The following is a 22,650-nucleotide window of genomic DNA, read 5'->3' as shown; positions in this document are numbered from 1 at the left end:
GAACCTTGTTAAGAATATATGCTTAACTGTGGTAAAAGCAATGTGAGTAGAAAAAATAATAGGGTGTAGAAAAGTCATTTAGATTATTGTGAGAGGAATGTGTTTGAAAAGGCTAAGTTTTCCAAAATTCGTAATTGGTGTTTACTTTGGCAAAGTATGTTCAAACCAATATACATCAAACAGCGGGTTCATAAAGAACAGAGAAGGTTACATACACCGAGATACTTGGATTGACAACAGTGTCCAACAATGTTTAGTTATTTAATTAAAAGAAAAGTTCTAATCCCCTTTGAAAACAAATTAGAATGCTATTTTTCAGATGGCATTAGGAATTTACGTTATTCCATACCTTGGGACCATCAAGGACTGAAGATCTTCTTTTGCTCATTCTTTATATTTTATTTTTGGAACTTCAAACAGTTGTTTTGCTGCAGAACTAAGAAACCAAAACAGAAAGTGCTGAGTTTGCCTCTGCCATACATAGTTTGGGGTCTTCTGAATGCGACATAAATGAACCAGACACAGGTCTTGAATACTATCCTGTCAAACGCACAACCACAGAATGTGACCGCAGTAGCAAGAACCTGATCAAACTTCTGCACAGTTCTTGCAAAGGAAGGGGAGGAGAGACCCCATGGGTAGAATTTACAAGTCAAGGCCACCCAGTTATGCCCATCCCTAATATAGGGAGCTCACACTTTGGAGGAGGGTGGATGTTGAGATCTGAATTGAAGGAGAGTCAGACTCTGAGAAAACCGAGCTTCAGGTGGACTCCAGGATTTTGAGTGTCTTGCAAAGTCATAATTTAGATGGGACAGATCACTGGAAATAGGAGGCTAGTATAAGAGGGCATAGCAGATGCAAAACCTAGGCTATAAATAAGATGAATATCTAAATGGCAATGCGAGACCACAAGAGCGCACCATAAAAGTTGCTCCTAGGAATGGAGGATTTATCTTCCACAGCACACACGAGGAGCCTTGTGCCACGCATGGAGCGCAGCTTCCCAGTGAGGTAGGTGGAATGATGTGAACGTCAATGTAGAATATCAAGAGGGACCAATTATGCCTACGTTATTTTACTTAACATGCACCTAAACTCGCTATAATGAGGCCACATGATGGGTTAACGTGATCCCTACAGTAGGATAATCTAATGCTCGAGATAGCAGATCTGTTATTTATAATATGCTGATTGATCATTTTTTTTAAATTCAATGTTGCTCTGTATGCCAATGCCTGTAAGGGACAGTCCTAAGCCGGGCATAAAAACGCAATATCCAAGAAGCACAAATACTAGGCACTCACCCAAGTAAGAGCAAGAAACCAGAATTCAGCTGCCTATGCTCCCCAAGGGATAGATCGCCGTCTCCTGCCCAGGACTGAATCACCCAGGTGAAGAAACATGGAAGATGAAGAAGTGAAGACATCATGCTGCTCACAAGATATCAATAGAGAATGTGTGGGGAGGCGGTGGGCTTCAACATCATCAAGTATTCCGCATGCCTTTTGCATGGCTGCAGCCAACATCTCAACGAGGGAAGCAACCTGCTTTATTTATCAAATATTTAATCACCTTGGAATAGCAGAAAATTATTGAACAATGGGACCAGGTGTGTCTGTGTACCATAGTTGGTTTACAGTAGTGGACTATTGTATCTTGTATGCATTGTTTGTTTCTTAGGTGCTTAATGAGCATAAGACTTTATATAAATTGCCTGTTAACCGAAACGTTCCATAGTCAGTTACACAGTCGATGAACCAAAAACCCTCCCACGGAAGGTACCCATACCACACCGTACCAGTTCCAATTTCTCTTTCTCGTGCTCTTGCATTCTCTCAATGTGCTGCGCCAGGTCCGAGCGGTCGTACACCTCTCGGAAGCGGTCTTTAATCTGTATCATCTCTTTGGAAATGCCACCAAAAGCCAGGGTGATTTCATGGACCAGCTGCCTATACTGCACAAACCCATAGTGCGGGCTGGTCCTCAGGTAGGCCTGATGTCCCCTGGAAGGCAATGTTTCATACAGTTAGGAGAAAAATAAAACATTCTGACCACCAGGTAAAAAAATATACATGTACACACAAGTCAAATACATTCTGTAAACATGGTGCAAAAACTATCCTCATCAAAACTATCAGCTTGATATGTCAAACCGTCATATAATTGACTTGATGCACGAGTACCCTCGCATTAGCCTCCCTGCGAAGCCTGTGACTGATCGCCTCATTAAAACCGAGTTAAGTGCAGAAAGGGTTGTACTTGGCTTACTTTTCAGAGCCAAATTAAGATAGGCCCAGGGTAATCAGTGGCAAAAGATCCCAACTCCCACTCTTGTGGTCCAGCAGTCCCTGCCATCCTCGGTCCTCCTGAAAGGTGTCTGACAGGCAAAATCACAAATACCAGCAAAAAATCCTCAAAAAATTATGTTAAAGTAGAAAGGAAAACAAAATGAATGCAAAAGCAGGGATGTTGTCCACATGTGTGGAAGTCAGTGTTATCCATCCCCTTCCCTCCGTCCCTGCATAAATATTCGGAAGTGGCCTGCTGACAGAATAACTACTACATGGAACCTTTAAAGTAAACACATTAAAGCAATAAATAATTGTATCTCCTTCCCTGTACTCCCTTCTCCCTCTATATACATCCTCCTACACAGCTTCCCATCAACTCTCACCAAAGTTTCACAACAGTACGTTTCACATCAGCCCCTTCTGCAGGGTAGCTGCTTCTTTGCCTTGCTCACAGGTAGGATGTCTTGCCACACAGGTCAGTCCACTCTATCCTCTGTCCGATAGGACTCCAGGGGATGTTCCCTCGCCTGTGAGGAGTTGATTGTCAGAGTGACATCAACCCTTGGCTACCTAGTACATAGGTACAGAGACAAGCAGCACACAGAGGGCCCATGCCATAGGGACAGAACCTAGGCCTCAGGTAGGGTGGCCAGGCTACAGGTACAGAACCAAAATCAGGACGAGAACCTAAACAGCAGGTACAGAGCCCAGGCCACAGATGCCAGGTTGCCCTAAGACCACCTGCCTGCTAGGAGTAGCACTAAGATCACTTCAAAGAACAGCGGTGCCCCAGAGCAGTGTGATTCATGACCGGCCCTTGCCAAGTCCTCCCGCTGCTTTCTGAGCCTTGCTTTTTGTGTTTTTCTTTTCTTTGACTTGCCTTGTTTTATTCTTTTGAGCTTCCTTCTTTACTTCCTTATTTCTCAATTTCTTTATCCTTTTTCTTCTCTTACTTCCCTTGCGCTTTGCATTCACCTGCTTTCCCGTTCACTGCCTCCCTCCCCAGCCCCCTTGACGCACTCCGAGGACTGCTGGCAACCGGTACTCTCTGGCCTCCTCCTCCCTGCCCAGGCCCAGCCCCAGGCCTCCCGCCTCCTGGACTGCCCTCACCTCCCAGGGCTACTTTATGGAGGCCGCTGCGCAGGCACACCTAAGGCAAGCCCGTCTGCACCCAGCTCCAGGACCCCTGGATTTTCAACCCAACGCTGGTACGCCTCTGACGAGATCCGAAACCTCATGCCCAAGATGTGGAACACCAACTGCAGTATGGCCTCACCTTGGTCCACAGAAGGTCCCTTCACCTGCCACAACTGCTGCATCTCCTGCGATGTAAGAACCCCTGCGATCACCCCCCAGCAGACTACCAGCAAAAAAGCACAGCTCCACTGTGTACTACTCAATGTCCGATCCCTCTTCAGGCACGCAAAGGAAATCTGGGACACCATAACCACCCTTGCCCCTGAGGTAAAGTTCATCACTGAAACCTAGCTCACCCCCACATCAGCACCCGACATAGTCACCGCGACACCCCCAGATACAAGATGATCCACTTTGACCGCCCTGACAGACACGGCGGAGGCCTTGCTATCATCTATCATCTACAAGGACTCCCTCAACTGCACTGCCCCCGGATGACAACACAACACCAATCATGGAACACCTCAACTTCCAGATCAAACCTGATGCCAAAACCACAATCAGAAGAACCCTCAACCCCAGCCACAGCCACAGCTTCAGCAACTCCATCCTGGACTTCACAGCCCCCGTGGCAATCAACCCCAACCACTACATCTTCCTGGGAGATCTTAACTTCCACCTAAAAGACCCAGATGACACCAACTCCACCGCGCTCCTTGAAAGCATGTGCATCATCAGCTTCTCACAATTGGTCACTGCCCCCACGCACAGCGCAGGACACAAACTGGACCCCATCTCCACAGACAGAGCCAAATTCTCCCACACCACTGTAGTAACCTGAACAGACCACAACATCGTCCACTTCACCATCAACAGCCAGCTAGAAGCCCCAGTGAGACACCCTACTCTCCTCAACTCAACTGGGGCAAAGTCACAGAAACCCCTTGGACCACTGCCCTCAAAGAAGCAAGACCCATCCCCACAGATACCCTCGAACTCTGTGTTCAAAACTTCTCCAACTGGATCTCCTCAGCCGCCGACACCATTGCCCCTGGAAGAGCACCACAGGCAGTAAACGCCCCAACCAAGCCAGGTGGTTCACCCCAGAGCTTCTGACCCTCAAACTCCACTGCAAGAAACTAGAGAAACACTGGCATTCCAACAAGACCCCCCACCAACCTTGACTCCTTCAGATCCGCAGATCAACAGCTACCACCTCCGGCGCAGGGAGACCAAGAATGAAGCACTCACCACCTGCATCGAGGCAAGCTCTAAAACATCAAAGAACTCTTCAGCATCATCAGAGAATTCTCCTACCCTCTCCCACAGGGAACACAATCCACCCCTCCCAAGTCCTCTGTGACATGCTATCTGACTACTTTCACTACAAGATCTCTGACATCTACAGCAACTTCAACCCCCAGCCCACCAACCTCAACCACCTGTGCACCCAAACCTGCACCTCCCTCCCCTACCGGGTCACCGACTGGAAGCAGCTCTCCGCCGAAGACCCCATCTCTATCATGAACGCCATCCCCTGTCGATCCCCCATGGACCCCTGCCAGCACCACATCTACAACCTAGGAAGAGAAGTAATCGGAAACTCCCTCGCGGAAATCCTCAACACCTCCATCACCACAGCCACCGTCCCAGATGCCTGGAAGCACGCCAAGGTCAGGCACCTCCTGAAGAAACTCTCTGCCAACCCCAACAAACTCAAAAACTACTCTCCCATCTCGCTCCTCCCATTCTCCGCCAAAGTCCTGGAAAAGGCCATCAACCACCAGCTCAAAGAAGAAAACAACCTGCTTGACCATCCCAAACCAGCTTCTGGCCTAATCACAGCACCGAGACTGCCCTGATCGCAGCAACGACAACATCAGATGCCTCCTCGACCTGGGGGGGGTTGGGGGGGGTGGAGAAGCTGCTCTTATCCTCCTCAACTTATTAGCAGCCTTTGACACCGTCTGCAACCATATTCTTGTCACCAGACTCCACTGCAGTGGCATCCAAGGCAATGCACTCAACTGGATCACCTCCTTCCTCTCCAGCCGAACACAGAGGATCCACCTACCACCCTTCACCTCTGCGTGCAAAGACACCATCTATGGCGTCCACCAGGGCTCCTCCCTCAGCCCCACCCTCTTCAACACCTACATAACACGATTGGCAGACATCGCTCGCACCCACGGACTCAACATCATCTCCTGTGCCAACAACACCCAGCTCGTCCTATCCTTCAGACAACGTCATCACCACAAGAACCATCTTCCAAAACACCATAACCTACATTGCCACCTGGATGAAGACCAATTGCCTCAAACTCAACTCGGACAAAACAGAGGTCCTCATCTTTGGGAATAAGCCCTCCCTCCCTGGGATGACACGTGATGGCCCTCCGCACTCGGCCCCCCACCGGCCACGCACGCAACCTCAGAATTATCCTGGCCACCCAGCTGACCATGAAGCAGCAGATTAATGCCATCTCCGCTGCCTGCTTCCACATGCTCTGAAAGATCTTCAGATGGATCCCCATCTCAACCAGGAAGACAATTACCCATGCCCTCATCTCCAGCTGACTCGACTGCGGCAATGCGCTCTACACCAGTACCATGAAGCAGCTCCTGAACCATCTCCAGACCACTCAGAACGCGGCAGCAAGACTTATTTTCGATCTTCCAAGAAGAACCAGCATCTCCTCTCACCTTAGGGCACTCCACTGGCTCTTCGTTCAGTAGAGCTACCTCTTCAACCTCCTTACGCACACCTACAAAGCTCTCCACAACTCCGGACCCACCTACATCAACAACCTCCTGACATTCCATTAACTGACCAGAGAACTCTGCTCATCCAACCTCGCCCTGGCCCTCGTCCTCTGCATCTGTCTGGCCCACTGCGGAGGTCACTCCTTCTCCCACCTCACCGCCAAGTCCTGGAAAGACCTCCCCCTCCATCTGTGCACCTCCCCATCTCTGAAGGACTTCAGAAAGCAGCTGAAGACTTGGCTCTTTGACCGCCGTTGCCATCCGGCCAAGGCTTGCAGAAACCCTCCAAAGCCAAAAAACACGTTCCCCCCCCCACACCTCTAGGGTGAGATGTCGCACTCAACAAGACCTTTTGATTGATTGATTGAGGTTCCCAGTAGAGCGGTCAGGCTGCAGTTACAGTGCTCAAACCGCAGGTACGGTGCTCAAACCGCAGGTACAGGATTCAAGCTGCAGATACAGAGTCCACGCTGCAAGTACAGAGCCCAGGTTGCAGGTACAAACCCGAGGCCACAGTGCCCAGGCCGCAGGTACAGAACTCAGGTCACAGGTAAAGAGATCAGGCCACAGGAACAAAGCCCAGGCCACAGGTACAAAGGCCAATATGTAGGTGCAGAGCCCAGGCCACAACGGCAGAGAGGTGAAGCTGCAGGTATGGAGGCCAGGATGCAGCATGTACAGAGGCCAGGTGTCACATACAGAGCACAAACATGCCAGCTCCAGGTACAGAACCCAGGCCGCAGGCTCAGAGGTTCGGCCAGGCCACTGCTACAGAGGTCATGCCGCAGGTAAGAAGGTCATGACACACCTAGAGAGGTAAGGCCACAACTACAGAGGTCAGGACGCAGCTATAGAGCCCAAGTGGCAGATACATACACAAACTATAGGTACACAGGCCAGCTGCAGCTACAGAACCCAGACCACAGATACAGAGGTCAGGCTGCAGCTACAGAGGTCAGGTCGCAGGTACGGAGCCCATGTGGCAGGTACAGAGCACAAACTACAGGCACAGGCCAGCTGCAGGTACAGAACCCAAGCCGCAGCTACAGAACCCAGGCCGAAGCCACAGAGGTCAGGCCGCAGCCACAGAGGTCAGGCCGCAGCCACAGAGGTCAGGCCGCAGCCACAGAGGTCAGGCTGCAGCTACAGAGGTCAGGCTGCAGCTAAAGACGTCAGGATGCAGTTGGAGGTCATGCCACATGTACAAAGCCCAAGTGGCAGATGGCGAGCACAAACTACAGGTACACAGGCCAGCTGCAGGTACAGAACTCAGGCTGCAGGTACAGAGGTCAGGCCGCAGGTACAGACGTCACAATGCAGTTTGAGGCCATGCCACATGTACAAAGCCCTAGTGGCATATGCAGAGCACAAACAACAGGTACACAGGCCAGCAGCGGATGCAGAACCCAGGCTGCAGGTACGGAGGTCAGGCCGCAGCTACAGAGGTCAGGCCGCAGCTACAGAGGTCAGGGTGCAGTTTGAGGCCATGCTGCATGTACAAAGCCCAAGTGGCAGATGCAGAGCACAAACTACAGGTACAAAGGCCAGTTGCAGGTACAGAATCCAGGCCGCAGCCACAGAGGTCAGGCCGCAGGTAAGAAGGTCATGACACACCTAGAGAGGTAAGGCCACAACTACAGAGGTCAGGACGCAGCTATAGAGCCCAAGTGGCAGATACATACACAAACTATAGGTACACAGGCCAGCTGCAGCTACAGAACCCAGACCACAGATACAGAGGTCAGGCTGCAGCTACATAGGTCAGGTCGCAGGTACGGAGCCCATGTGGCAGGTACAGAGCACAAACTACAGGCACAGGCCAGCTGCAGGTACAGAACCCAAGCCGCAGCTACAGAACCCAGGCCGAAGCCACAGAGGTCAGGCCGCAACCACAGAGGTCAGGCCGCAGCCACAGAGGACAGGCCGCAGCCACAGAGGTCAGGCCGCAGCCACAGAGGTCAGGCCGCAGCTAAAGACGTCAGGATGCAGTTGGAGGTCATGCCACATGTACAAAGCCCAAGTGGCAGATGGCGAGCACAAACTACAGGTACACAGGCCAGCTGCAGGTACAGAACTCAGGCTGCAGGTACAGAGGTCAGGCCGCAGGTACAGACGTCACGATGCAGTTTGAGGCCATGCCACATGTACAAAGTCCTAGTGGCATATGCAGAGCACAAACAACAGGTACACAGGCCAGCAGCGGATGCAGAACCCAGGCTGCAGGTACGGAGGTCAGGCCGCAGCTACAGAGGTCAGGTCGCAGGTACAGACATCACGATGCAGTTTGAGGCCATGCCGCATGTACAAAGCCTAGGTGGCAGATGCAGAGCACAAACTACGTGTACACAGGCCAGCTGCAGGTACAGAACCAGCCAGCAGGTTCGGAGGTCAGGCCACAGATACATCAGTCAGGTTGCAGGTACAGGTCGCAGGTACAGAGGTCAGGTCGCAGGTACAGAGCACAAACTACAGGCACAGGCCAGCTGCAGGTACAGAACCCAGGCCGCCGCTACAGAGGTCAGGCCACAGCTAAAGAGGTCAGGATGCAGTTTGAGGCCATGCCGCATGTACAAAGCCCAAGGGACAGATGCAGAGCACAAACTACAAGTACACAGGCCAGCTGCAGGTACAGACCCCAGGCCGCAGCTACAGAGGTCAGGCCGCAGCTACAGAGGTCAGGCCGTAGCCACAGAGGTCAGGCCGTAGCCACAGAGGTCAGGCCACAGCTACAGAGGTCAGGCCACAGCTACAGAGGTCAGGCTGCAGTTTGAGGCCATGCCGCATGTACAAAGCCCAAGGGACAGATGCAGAGCAGAAACTACAGGTACACAGGCCAGCTGCAGGTACAGAATCCAGGCCTTAGGTACAGAGGCCAGGCCGCAGCTATGGAGGTCAGGCCGCAGGTGTGGGCCACAGCCCACGGCTCCAACCGTGAGAAGAGGCTCCTGTTCACAAACAATTGTTGTCAACAATTAGCGTCTTGGGAAGCGGCTAACCGTGAACATATGGAGTTTAAGTGCCTCGTGTTTATCTTTCATGCTCTGAGAACTCAACCGGGCATGAAAGGCCTTGTATCCCTGCCATCATACGGACATGTTTAGTGTATGTTTTATCAAAATAAATGAACGAAACAAACTCCAGACCTGCAGTGGGGATCTGGCCAGGAGGCTTCAAAAGTCAGATGGATCTCAGGGTCCGCCAGCCTTGCACGAAGCGCTGATTACGTTCTTGAAGTGCTTGCAATGTGTGTGGCACCCTCATCCTCTTGTAGCAAAAATAGGGATTAGTGTGCCTTGAAAAACGAAGCAAATTGGTCTGTTAATCAAGGTAGCGTACATGAAAGCAGGCAGCGACCCACCAATAGCTGAAGTACATACGCCTGTCATCTGGTAGCCATTATGGCTTTCTCGTGCCAGGCGTAAACATGGCTAAGTAAAACGAGGAAAAAAGGGACATGGCGTATCCCTGGTATTTTCCAAGCTCTATGGCCATAAGTGGTGGTGTGTACGGGTGTCAGTCCTTTTTTGTGGTGGTGTTTAGCATGAGCTTGGCCCCGCCGGTGTTGGGAGCCTCACAGCGTTGTGGGATCCTCACAAATGGCCACTGTGCACCAAGTGTTATTCCTAGCGGTGGCCATGTTTATCCGGTGGGCTCTGCAGGCGATGGTGGCTTCCAGCAACATGAAGGTTTGGTAGGCGGTATACCAGTGGGCGGGGGTAGTGTTTTGGGCAGGACTGGGAAGACTGAAGCTCTTGGCAGGGGCCCTGTGGAGGGCTCGCAGGAAGGGACACTGAGGACCAGCAGTCCGTCCTGGACAGTGGGCAGGCTCTGACGGGGGTACTACTGCCAAGCTGTTACTTGGCTGTCCGTCTACTGCCCCTCCTGGCCCATTGCAACTAGCTTTACCATTAACACAAAAAGGAAATGTTTTTTTTCTTTTCTTCTTAAATTTCAGACTTCGCAAACGTTATGAAGTTTGATAAAAACATAATATGCAAACTTCAGCACTGGCAACTTCTTACACTCTATTTAGTACAGAAGGGCAGACCAAGATACCGATTTTTGGTCAAGAATGAACAGTCTATACAAGTTTGTAATATTAACCACCAATGGTCACGTTTCCTACCAGTCATTCAAAGAAAGGTACTTTAAATGTCAACATTTACAAATTACGTATTCTTCATACCGTACGCAAGATTAATTCCAAAAAGACATCATATTATAAACCATCAATACAATCATGATCAATAAATCGATTAATTTGCTATCACTTAAAGTATGTAGTGCATTTTACAGCCGCCAATCTCTAATGGCTTATGGAAAGATCAAGAAAGATGTTATGTTAATAGGTTTTTGAAGCGTAAACGGTTGCCGTAACAGGTGTTTTGGCGCTAAAACCGGCTCAAGTTGATGCACACATATACCCTAAACATATCACACATGCAGGGCATTTGTTTTCAATTTGACAGGGAGATAACAAGCCAAACATATTTTAGGGAGCGAAGGACGAGTTCTAAAAAATTGGCTCATAAATAGTCAAAGGCTCGACCTGCACACCAAGATTTTTTTTTAATGTGAAAATTCTACTATATTTCAATCCGAAGGGAGCAGATTGTGCACCATTGCTTGGTACACCAGGCAGAGGTACACCTAACGTTGAAATATGTGACTGTCTATCAAGGTCGAAAATCAGGGGAATCACTGTATTCGGAAGTAACGGGAGCCTTCGTAGCCTTCAGAGCCCACAAACGCAGACTGTTACAATAGTCAATCCTTGAAAACATTAAAGCCTGCGCCATTAGCCAGCGACTTGCCTGATGAATAAAAGGAAGATGTTTCCAATATTTAACTGAAAAAACACAAGCAGACAGAATCTTATTAACATGATAAGACACTAACAGGTTTTCGACCAGGTAAACACCAAGATTTTTGACTATTGTTTTTGAAGTTGGTGTGGGGCCAAAATCGATTTATCACTAAAGATCCGACTATCTAGTCCTATTATGACTGACAACAAGTACCCCTGACAGATGTGCTTTAAAGGACACATGTAGGAGGCTGGCCTGGCTTGTAGTGGGTACCAGAGGTACTTACACCTTGTGCCAGGTCCAGTTATCCCTTATTAGTGTAGAAGAGGTGTTTCTAGCAGCTTAGGCTGATAGAAGGTAGCTATGGCAAAGCAGCTTGGGCTGAACTAGGAGACATGCAAAGCTCCTACTATACCACTTATATGATATGCACAATATCATAAGAAAACACAATACACAGAGTTACTAAAAATAAAAGGTACTTTATTTTTATGACAATATGCCAAAAATATCTCAGTGAGTACCCTCAGTAAAAAGGTAAGTACTATACACAAGTTATATGTACACAAACCAAAGTTAGGTTAGTAATAGCAAGAAAAGTAATGCAAACAGTGTAGAATTACAATGGGTTGCAATAGGAACACATAGGGATAGGAGCAACACAAACCATATACTCCAAAAGTGGAATGCGAACCATGAATGGACCCCAAACCTAATTGAGCTTGTAGAGGGTCGCTGGGACTGTAAGAAAACAGTGAGGGTTAGAAAAATACCCCACCCCAAGACCCTGAAAGGTAGGAGTAAAGTGCACCTACTACCCCCAGAGAGCACAATAGTCGTGATAGGGGGATTCTGCAGGAAGAACAAGCACCAGCAGTGCACTGACAACGGATTTCCGTACCTGAGGACCTGCTAGGCAAGGGGACCAAGTGCAATAGTCGCGACAGTGTCCAGGGGTGGCAGGAGCCCAGGAAACCCCGGATGAAGGTGCAAAGAAGCTGCCTCCGGTTGGAAGAAGCTTGGAGTTCTGCAAGAAAGAAGAGCACTAGGGACTTCTCCTTTGGAAGACGGATGTCCCACGACGCGATGAAGCTTGCAGAGGTGTTCCCACGCAGAAATACCGCAAACAAGCCTTGCTAGCTGCAAGGGTCGCAGTAGAGGTTTTTGGGTGCTGCTGAGGACCAGGATGTCGCCTTTTGGAGCAGGAGACAGAGGTGGCGCTCAGCATCTCAGAGAGCCCTCACAGAAGCAGGCTGCACCCGCAGAAGTACCCCAACAGGCACTTAGAAGAAGAGTGAACCGGAGTCCACGCAAAGTTAAAAAAGGGGGGTCCCACGACGTCGGAGGACAACTCAGAAGGTTGTGCACTCAGGACGGAGTGCTGGGGACCCAGGCTAGGCTGTGCACGAAGGAAATCCTGGAAGAGTGCACAGGAGCCTGAGCAGCTGCCAATCACGCGGTACACAGCTTTGCAGTCTAGCGTGGGGAGGCAAGGACTTACCTCCACCAAACTTGGACTGAAGAGTCACTGGACTGTGGGAGTCCCTTAGACAGAGTTGCTCTGTTCCAGGGACCACGCTCGTCAGGATGAGAGGGGACCCAGAGGACCAGTGATGCAGTCTTTTGGTGCCTGCGTTAGCAGGGGGAAGATTCCGTCGACCCACGGGAGATTTCTTCAGAGCTTCTGGTGCAGGGTGAAGGCAGGCTACCCCCAGAGCATGCACCACCAGGAAACAGTCGAGAAAGCCGGCAGGATTAGGTGCTACAATGTTGCTGGTAGTCGTCTTGCTACTTTGTTGCAGTTTTGCAGGCGTCCTGGAGCAGTCAGCGGTCGATCCTTGGTAGACGGTGAAGAGGGAAATGCAGAGGAACTCTGGTGAGCTCTTGCATTCGTTATCTGAAGAATTCCCCCAAGCAGAGACCCTAAATAGCCAGAAAAGGATGTTTGGCTACCAAGGAAGGAGGATTGGCTACCAAGACAGGTAAGAGCCTATCAGAAGGAGTCTCTGACGTCACCTGCTGGCACTGGCCACTCAGAGCAGTCCAGTGTGCCCCCAACACCTCTGTTTCCAAGATGGCAGAGGTCTGGGACACACTGGAGGAGCTCTGGGCACCTCCCCTGGGAGGTACTGGTCAGGGGAGTGGTCACTCCCCTTTCCTTTGTCCAGTTTCACGCCAGTGCAGGGCTGGGGGATCCTTGAACCGTGTAGACTGGCTTATGCAGAGATGGGCACCATCTGTGCCCATCAAAGCATTTCTAGAGACAGGGGGAGGCTACTCCTCCCCAGCCCTTCACACCTATTTCCAAAGGGAGAGGGTGTAACACCCTCTCTCAGAGGAAATCCTTTGTTCTGCCTTCCTGGGCCAGGGCTGCCTGGACCCCAGGAGGGCAGAAACCTGTCTGAGGGGTTGGCAGCAGCAGCAGCTGCAGTGGAGACCCCAAAAAGGCAGTTTGGCAGTACCCGGGTTCTGTGCTAGAGACCCGGGGGATCATGGAATTGTCCCCCCAATACCAGAATGGTACTGGGGTGACAATTCCATGATCTTAGAAATGTTACATGGCCATGCTCGGAGTTACCATTGTGACGCTATACATAGGTAGTGACCTATGTATAGTGCATGCGTGTAATGGTGTCCCCGCACTCACAAAGTCTGGGGAATTTGCCCTGAACCATGTGGGGGCACCTAGGCTAGTGCCAGGGTGCCCACTCACTAAGTAACTTGGCACCCAACCTTCACTAAGTGAAGGTTAGACATATAGGTGACTTATAAGTTACTTATGTGCAGTGGTAAAGGGCTGTGAAATAACGTGGACGTTATTTCACTCAGGCTGCAGTGGCAGGCCTGTGTAAGAATTGTCACGGCTCCCTATGGGTGGCAAAAGAAATGCTGCAGCCCATAGGGATCCCCTGGAACCCCAATACCCTGGGTACCTCAGTACCATATACATGGGAATTATGTGGGTGTACCAATATGCCAATGTGAATTGGTAAATTTAGTCACTAGCCTAATAGTGACAAATTTGGAAAGCAGAGAGTGCATAACCACTGAGGTTCTGGTTAGCAAAGCCTCAGTGAGACAGTTAGGCATCACACAGGGAACACATACAGGCCACATACTATGAGCACTGGGGCCCTGCCTGGCAGGGTCACAGTGACACATGGACTAAAACAACATACATACAGTGAATTATGGGGGTAACATGCCAGGCAAGATGGTACTTTCCTACAACACAGCATTCTGATCTTGATCACAATATATTATTCAACACAGGCCTCGAAAAATCATTAAAATGTTAGTAAACCTGCAGGCTGAGTAACTAGAATAATCTACTCAACCATAAGTGTAACGTACTTGACCCATAAATAAGTCTCAAATCATGTGATCTTAGGCAAATATTTTAGTTTACAGTTGCCTTTTTCTTCATTCTCACATATGAGTGCACTTTCAAATATGGAAGTTCAGCATTTCTGCTGTACAAAAAAAACTCTTTTGTTTAATTAAATAGACTAAACGTTTGCTCCATGTATAAAAATAATCTAGCCCACATATAGGGGATGCATGATCCATGACTTGATTCTTAGTTTACTAATAGCATTGCTATCAGGGCAGGAATGTTTCTCAGTTTATGTTTAAACACTCACTTTGAATAAATAAATTAATAAAGCATGATGTGGTTGCACACTGTCATTTACAGGCAATCATTTTCCAAGAAATGTCAAAAAATCTTTTCACTGACTTGCAGCTTTATTGATAAAACTATATAATGTATTAACAATCAGTGAAAACTGGGTTTCAAAATACATATTTATTCTTTGCATATCACCAAGTCAAGTGTGATTTGTTTTCATTCGATTAATTTTTTTTTTTTTCACCACACAGAAGTACAAACAATGGGCTTTCACAACTACTGAAATACATTTTGAAATATTTGTACATTTGACTTAGTTATTTAAATGTTAAGTGAAACCTGACACCCTACAGCCTTTCATTTCACACGCTTTCTAAATGCAGGCCAGACAGTTCATCTTACAAAATCCTGGAACTCTGCAGTCAGAAAGAAAATTTATTGTAAGACAAACTGACGTTTGACCTCTGTCTCTAAAGATAGAGCAAATGTGACAAGAACAAAATTTAAAGGTGTTTTATATTGCTCCTTTACTTTCTGGCTGAGCAGAATACATCTTCTTTGTCAACTGCCAAAAGGGGCGAGTAGGGCCTAAAAATAGCTCAATATGATAAAATATGACTTGCCATAGTGAGTGGGCGAGTAGATTTTTCAAGGCCTGCGACATATTTTTTATTGCCTAAGTTGGAAGACCATATGATATACTGGCTTTTGCACTCATATATATATAAATATATAATAATAACACGTTTGAGACACATGGGTTACTCATGAGTCATGATATAAAATTCTTTAATCTACTTCACTAGAGCGTCCATCATACCCAACATTTTAATGAAGTTGTCTCTGATGTCTTTTATGGGTGCATCGTGCAGGAAAAGGTGTTGTTTTCCTATTTGATGACGATACCTTTTCTGTCACTCTGTCAAGTCCTTATTGCTTGTCCTGATGAAGGTGGCATAAGTAAAAGATCTACCGAAACGCTGTCTTCGCTGTCATACCTACTGTATACTGACCCTCATAGGTGGAAGGGAGATGTGCTTCTGAAGCACAGACTTCACTTTGTTACACCTCACTACATAAGCTTTCATAGCTGAAGTACAAACTGTAACACAAAGCTCTCTACACAAACATCTGTCTCCTACCCTGGAAGGAAAATACTGCCAGAGCGGTAATGAGCGGGGGAAAGATAAGACTAACAAAGGGGACGGATTGTGTGCGAGGGAGGGGCCAATATATAGGGGTAGATGATTCTTATAGAAGACCAAGGGACAGGGAGAGCAGGAAAGACTGGGGAAGGAATTAAGTAAAGGAGATAGAGATCGTGAAGAACATGATAAGGAGAAAGCAGTATATGCAAAGAAATTGTGAGTGATCACAGGGCTGGTTGAGGAGGAATGGGCATCAGAGAAAAGGAAGGTGCAGTGGACAAATCAAGTGAAGAGGGAAGAACTAGAAGGCAGGAGTAGTAATAATGAGAGTAATAACAGTAATGATGGAAGAAATGGAAAACAATGAAGTTGGGTTGCTGGAATCCAGCTTCTGCTCTATAATTAGTAGGTTTCTGTGGTTAAATGCTGGTTACCATTTTAGCTTGAACCTATTCTGGGTACCAGTGGGTGAGCCAAGCATTAGGACCAGCCTGGTCCAGGTTTAATGTTGGCCTCTGGCCTGGACCTTGTCTAATGGAGACCGGCCAGATGAAATGTAGCCAAACACCATCTAAGACAGTGCCCTTCTCCCTCCATAATTCAACTGATGTAAGAAAGTCACTGCTAAAGGCAGGGATGTTGAGCGCATAAATGCAATATGGAATGGCACTTTTCTACCTGAGCGTTTTCCAAAATGTAAAACACAAAACAAGTGCCTGAAATACTATCTGCAACCAGGCTGCATGGTGCATCTGTCACACTGAAGGCTTGAAACAAGAGAGCAAACTCTGGAATCTCCCATAACTCCTTGTTGTGCTATTCATTGTCAAGGCCCTCAAAAATCTTTGTTAAATCAACGGAAGGACAGTATCAAAGTGTTCTGCCTTACCTAACGCTTAACTTTGTAGTTCGTTTTAAAAAGACTGCTTGCATCAAACTGTATTCACATGGGATATCTGTATTTCTTTAACAGAGTGCACTAGCTTACCTCCTGAAAGTATTGAACAAAAAGGAGAGCTCTTCAGTGCTATTCAAGCAGGCTCAACGGCACAAAGTGTAACCAGGAAACCTGGGCTCAGATCCCAGCATCCCCACTTGACCAAATTGTGAAATCCTGGGCAATCACTTTACTTCACTGGGCCTCCTTTGTCCTGACTGTTACATGGCACTTGTTGTGCACTTCACATGCCAAACATTTCGACGGTTCAGTTCATGCTTTGGCTTGTATACCCAAGCCAGGCACCTGCTCGACTCTGGCTCTGTTCTCCTTATTAATTTGCTGGCTTTCCCACCTCTTACTTTGGGATGAGGCAATGAAGCCTGGAGAGGAATCTAGTCACCACGTTGTTCACCTTCAAATCTAGACCACTGGTTTCGAATTTGGCTTTAGCATTTGAGCAAAGACTTGTGATTCTGGCAAATCACTTCACCATAGTGTACATCAAACTAACAATACGAGTGGAGTGAGTATATTAAAAAAAACAACTCAGATGGTTTTTCAGTCCTGTCCAGATAACATGGCCCTTCTCCTGCCCCACATACTTTTTTTGGTAACTCAATCAGAATCCTATGTTCAAGATGCTCCCACTACAATAAAAATGTGCTTAGCCCTCCGCTTCTCCTTGGAGCTAGGTGCATGCAATATCAAATACTGAAAAAACTACAAATAATATAGCTGGATGATTACTACAGGCAAGACTATGTTTCATGCTATCAAGTGAAACTAGACACACCTGGGGCGCTGAGCTCAGCTCACAAGTACACAACTGCCTTCACCTTCAGGCCGTCAGAGATGCGATTCCCATAATAAATAAGTCTATGATCTGTGTCCAAGGCAGAAAGGTCCTCTGTCCAACCACTATAAAAAAAGACTGCAGACCAGTCAGAGCTTCATAAATCTCCACAACTATATTTGTAGGTTAAGAATAATTGGCTCCAACGTGAACATAGAGCATTAGTAACGGCTGTTAAGGAGTGACCAGTTTATATGTAATTATGTTATTTGACGCTTGATACGAGTTAGTAACCATTTTGTAGGCTATCCCAGGGTCAGCAATTAAGGGACCTGTGACAAAGGGAAATAATGTATTTTTCCAGGATCACACTGTCTGGTGAAATGGGAAAGGGACGATTAGCAATTTAGTCTCCTAGTTCCACATGAAACATTTAAACTGCTAGGCCACGTTGCATTTCACTCAAGTGACTGACCCTATATCTGTGCGAGATGTTAATAGCTCACAAATCGTGACCATCGATTTGAAGAAGATCAGGAGGCAGACAGTAGCGGCTCGCTGCGCAATGAAGGAGTGGGATGGCAAAATAAACATTGAATTTAAAAAAATAAAAAAATAAAACACTTATCTGCCTCGCTGCTGCTGCTGCTCCGTCGTCCTGGTCTCAGGCTCCCAGCGCCCTGCGGCCAGTCCTAATGCTGCATGAAAGCAGAGTTAGGACTGGCTGGAGTGCCCTGGCTTGTTGATCTCAGGCAAACTGGGAGCCTGTGCCTACTCTCTCCAGCCTGTCAACATAGTGCCTGGCTGGAAAGAGTACAGTGCACATGTGTGTTTGGCCGAGATGGCTGGCCAAACATACATGCGCACTGAGGGGGAGTGCTGTGCATTCTCCCTCGTCATCCCTAATGCACCGCCCCTTTAACAACAAAACAATAATAAACATAGTTTATTATGGTTTCATTTTTAATGGTTTGCAGTGGCTGCTGCTGGCGGGGGTGGGGGGGTGACGCTCCTCGGCCGCTGCAGATGAGCCGCTGCTGGAGGCAGATTATCCACGTACATTCAGTACGATAGCTTATTAACTTAAGTGGCAGCTGCACAGCCTGGTGCTGAAAAAAGATTTTTAAAATTTGAATCCAGCAGAAGCTTTTTAAGGCACGGGCAAAGTGGCCAATTGCCCAGGGCCCCCACCTGCCCGTAGGCCCCTGGGAAAAAGATCTTTCAGTCTCTCTCACATGCATATCTTCATCACAGACTTATACATTCATTATTGGTTCACATCACAGGTCTTGAATTAGCAGGAAACGGGTAATAAAATGAAAATTTTGTTCTGGACAGGGGCCCCTAATATATGCCTTGCCTGAGTCCTGAAAAATTCATAAAATAACTCTGGGCAGTATGATTCAGTGAGCTAAATGCTTACTGTCGAGATCTGTTTATCCTGCATATCACAGAACCAAAACCTCACAGGGTTGGTCCTATTCTCCATCCTTACAAAACTGATAAACTATAGGAATTCCTATAAATGTACAACATCTATGAAACAGCCAAGATTTGGTTGGAAGGCTGAATTAAAAAAATATATGTATTCAGATTATCTGCATGAAATCAGGACTAACCCAGTTTTAGTCCTTCTGAGCTCATTAAAACAAGTTTGTATTGAAACCTATTACTATGGGACTAGACAAAATTCACTCTGTAGTTTGCTTTAATAAAATTAGTTTATAAAAATATAACTCTGTGCGCATATCAAGATCAGTGAAGTGCGTCATTAGCAGGGCGTTAAGTGGGATGAAAAAAGTAGGGAGGGTCTATAAAAGGTTTGGGTACTAAGAAGCGTAGATAGGAATACTTTCCAAAAGGCATGGCTGATAGAATTAAGGCTGTGGCTTAAAACCTGTGCCTCTGTGTGAGCTTTCCGTTATTACAGACAGACATATCACACAGTAACGAACATGCATCTAAAACAAGACAACCTTATTGTTTTTGCCAGTGCTTGTTAGTACATAAATGAATAAGAAAATATTTTTTTGTGAATAATTGGAATTGAAAATGTTTAAATTCTGAAAACAGAAGAAGTGAAATAAACATTACTAGAATTTATGGAATGAAAATACTCTTCGGAGCAGTGCTTAATTTGAGCCAGTGGTTTCTGGTGCTCGACACTGGCACCTAATTGTCAACACCTGCCCTTATGACACATGATGGCATTGTTTTTCTAAATTGGAGAAAAACAGAACAGCTGTTTATTAATTCAGTATACATTAAATATGACTAATACCTGCTACCCAAGCGTTGGGGGCCTGGAATAATCTGTACTGTCACACTTGTAGGAGTGTGATGGTTAGAAGTTGTGTTGGTTCTGCCATTGGTGGCATTGGCAGGGTCAATGGATAAGCTGAAGTGGCATCCTGATGAGAGCCCTGGCCCTTCGTTTTTTAGGGTCGAGCCTGCGTTGCATGCGCTCGCACATGCGTATCGCAGCAAGACACTTTAGTATTTAGAAAAGGGCTCGGAGCCCTGTCAACTTCACGTCAGTGTTTTTTATTGGTTCGTGGGCTTGCCTAATAAAATCTGCTTGCTTCGATTAGTCGAAGGCACGCATATGTCATGCCTTTTCCGGTGGTTAGCCCTCCTCGAGCACAGCGACCAAGTACAGAAAACATGCGAGGCTCGCTGTTTTCCATCGGGCTCGTGGACTTCTTTTTCTCTAATTTACGAGCGCGATCTCGCTTGGCAGAAGTCGAGCGCTTTACATAGTTAATTTCACTTTTTCGGGTTATGTCCATAAATGCACTTTTGCCCAATAGGTGAAAAGTTGGGTGAGGAGTTTACAACGCGATCAGCTCTAACATGAGCAAACGCGAGACCCGTTGCATTGTAAATGCTTGTTTTTGTTGTTGTTGTTTTTTACAAATTAAAGTACTTCTTTGGAGTGCCCCAATCATTCCTGTTCTTTACTTTACACCACTTTTCTCTGCAGAGTCTCTGTTGGACATTTATGCCTTTGTTTTCCCCACATCTTTATGCTACCCTCAATCTGCATACCTCACATCTTTCCTATGCAACACACTCTGTTCACTTTCTCTCCTGCATGCACTTCCTTTCATTGTCTTCACATCACCATTCTCCCGACAAACAAAACATATCCACTGAAAACCCTGAATTTTCAGGTCAAGCGCACCATCTGCGGCTTCCCCCAAGGCTCCTCCTGAAGCCCAACATTTTTCAACATCTACATGACACCACTCGCAGACATTGCGAGATCGCCCAACATGAACATCATCTCCTATGCTAACGATATGCAGCTCGTCCTCTCGCTGTCAACAGACCACACCAAGACGAAGAACAAATTCCACAACTGTATGAAGAATGTATTTGTCTGGATGAAGGACCACTGCCTGAAGCTCAACATGGACAAAATAGAGGTTCTGATCTTCGGCAGACTCTCAACCCTCTGGTAAAACTCCTGGTGGCCAGCAGAGCTCAGACCCACCCCCACACCAAAAGATCACACCTGCAACCTCGACATCATTCTAGACAACAAACTCTTCATGAAACGCCACGTCAACGAAGTTTCCTCAGCCTGCTTCCACATGCTCCGCAAGATCTTTAAGTGGCTCCCCATCGGCATGAGGAAGACAGAGACTCAGGCCCTTATCACCAGCTGACTGGACTACGGCAACACACTCTACGCAGGCACTACCACTGAAGTCATGCAAAGACTCCAGAATGCAGCTGCCAGACTGATCCTCAACTTGCCCAAGAGAACCCACATCACCCAGCACCTGAAGGGCCCCCATTGGCTCCCGATCCAGAAAAGTTGCCACTTCAAGCTCCTGACCCATGCTTACTAAGCCCTCCATAACCAAGGACCCACCTACCTGAACCACCGCCTTCACCTCCTGCAGCCAAAGTCTGGAACGCGTTCCCCTCCACACAGCACCCTCGCTGACCCACTGGAAACCTGGCTTTTTGAATAAATACCTGCAGCAAGCGCCTGGGTACCCTCTCGGAGGACAAGCAGCACTATACAAATAACACCTGTTTGAATGATTTTCTTTTACTTTAGCTGGGTCACTATTTCAACAGCTGTGCACCTCCTTCACATCCATCCACACAGAATCACAATTACATTTGGTACAGTGTGCAATCTGCAGAGAGGCCAAGGATTGGATTAGCATGTTCTCGGAACAACTTTATGACCCGGTGACAGGCACTGTAAGAAACTTGCCCTGCCTTCAGCTTTAACTCCAGTACTCTCAATAGTGGCCCATTAAAAACAGCCACTCACAACCTCAGCTCACACAGACACCTAGAGGCGACTCATTTCACAGTAGGCATTATACAAGAGTAATATGTTTCCCGAAGAAAGACTACAGAAACACAGCATCTTGGAAAAAACAAACACAAGGAATGCAAGATTAAGTGAAACTTGAAATGTAAACAGTAATTACATTGATGACTTTGATTACCTGAAGAGGTTTTACAGCCGTTAATTTGAGTACATGAACATAGAGCCCGATAAAGACCAGTTTCAATGTTAGGTTTTTTAAATTACTGGCAAGTCTAAGACTGGGACCACCCCACATAAAGCCCTGGGCGTTAGACTCCTGAGAAGACTGTTGCGAGAGACTGGCTTTCTGCGCGCTGCTTCTCAATTGCACAGAGCAGGCCCTGGGCAAATATGGAAACTGAGGCATATCTGACACAGCATGCTACAGTCATATGCTGCCATCTGCTGCCCATCAGAGGGACTTCAAGGCTCTAAATTCTGTCTAAGTGAGAATAGCAGGCACTGTTGACACCACCCCACTCGAGGAACCTTAGGTTTTACTGGATTAGGCAGCAGAAAACTACACCGACATGGTGACAGTGTATGCACAACTGACATCTCGCCCCAGAGGAGGTGAAAATGTTTTATTGTGCTGCACTTGTAACTGTTAGGAGTCAGAAGCGAGCCTATGCGAGACACACAAAGCGAGCTCAATGTACAGATGCATTTATGTACCGAGGATTTGTAAACTTTCCTAACAGACGTAATGAACATGCCAAATAAGAAGATACGTAAGCGTGTTTGTGCTGAGATGATTACACAAAGGTATTAACGATTGGTAATATTAGACAGATAAGA

At 47.3% G+C, this 22,650-nt stretch overlaps 1 protein-coding gene across 1 annotated transcript in view; it reads right to left on the bottom strand.

Moving 5' to 3' along the window:
• Positions 1-22,650, bottom strand: part of REX1BD (required for excision 1-B domain containing) — a 55,025-nt gene that overhangs the window by 16,969 nt on the left and 15,406 nt on the right. The window contains exon 4 of the mRNA XM_069216338.1: positions 1,802-2,006. Coding sequence (XP_069072439.1) covers positions 1,802-2,006 — 205 coding nt within the window. The remainder of the gene's footprint in view (positions 1-1,801; positions 2,007-22,650) is intronic.

Source organism: Pleurodeles waltl, chromosome 12 (genome assembly GCF_031143425.1).
Source record: "Pleurodeles waltl isolate 20211129_DDA chromosome 12, aPleWal1.hap1.20221129, whole genome shotgun sequence".
Classification (NCBI taxonomy): domain Eukaryota; kingdom Metazoa; phylum Chordata; class Amphibia; order Caudata; family Salamandridae; genus Pleurodeles; species Pleurodeles waltl.
Note: the sequence above shows the minus strand (reverse complement) of the source record. Positions and strands in the feature narration are given on the sequence as shown.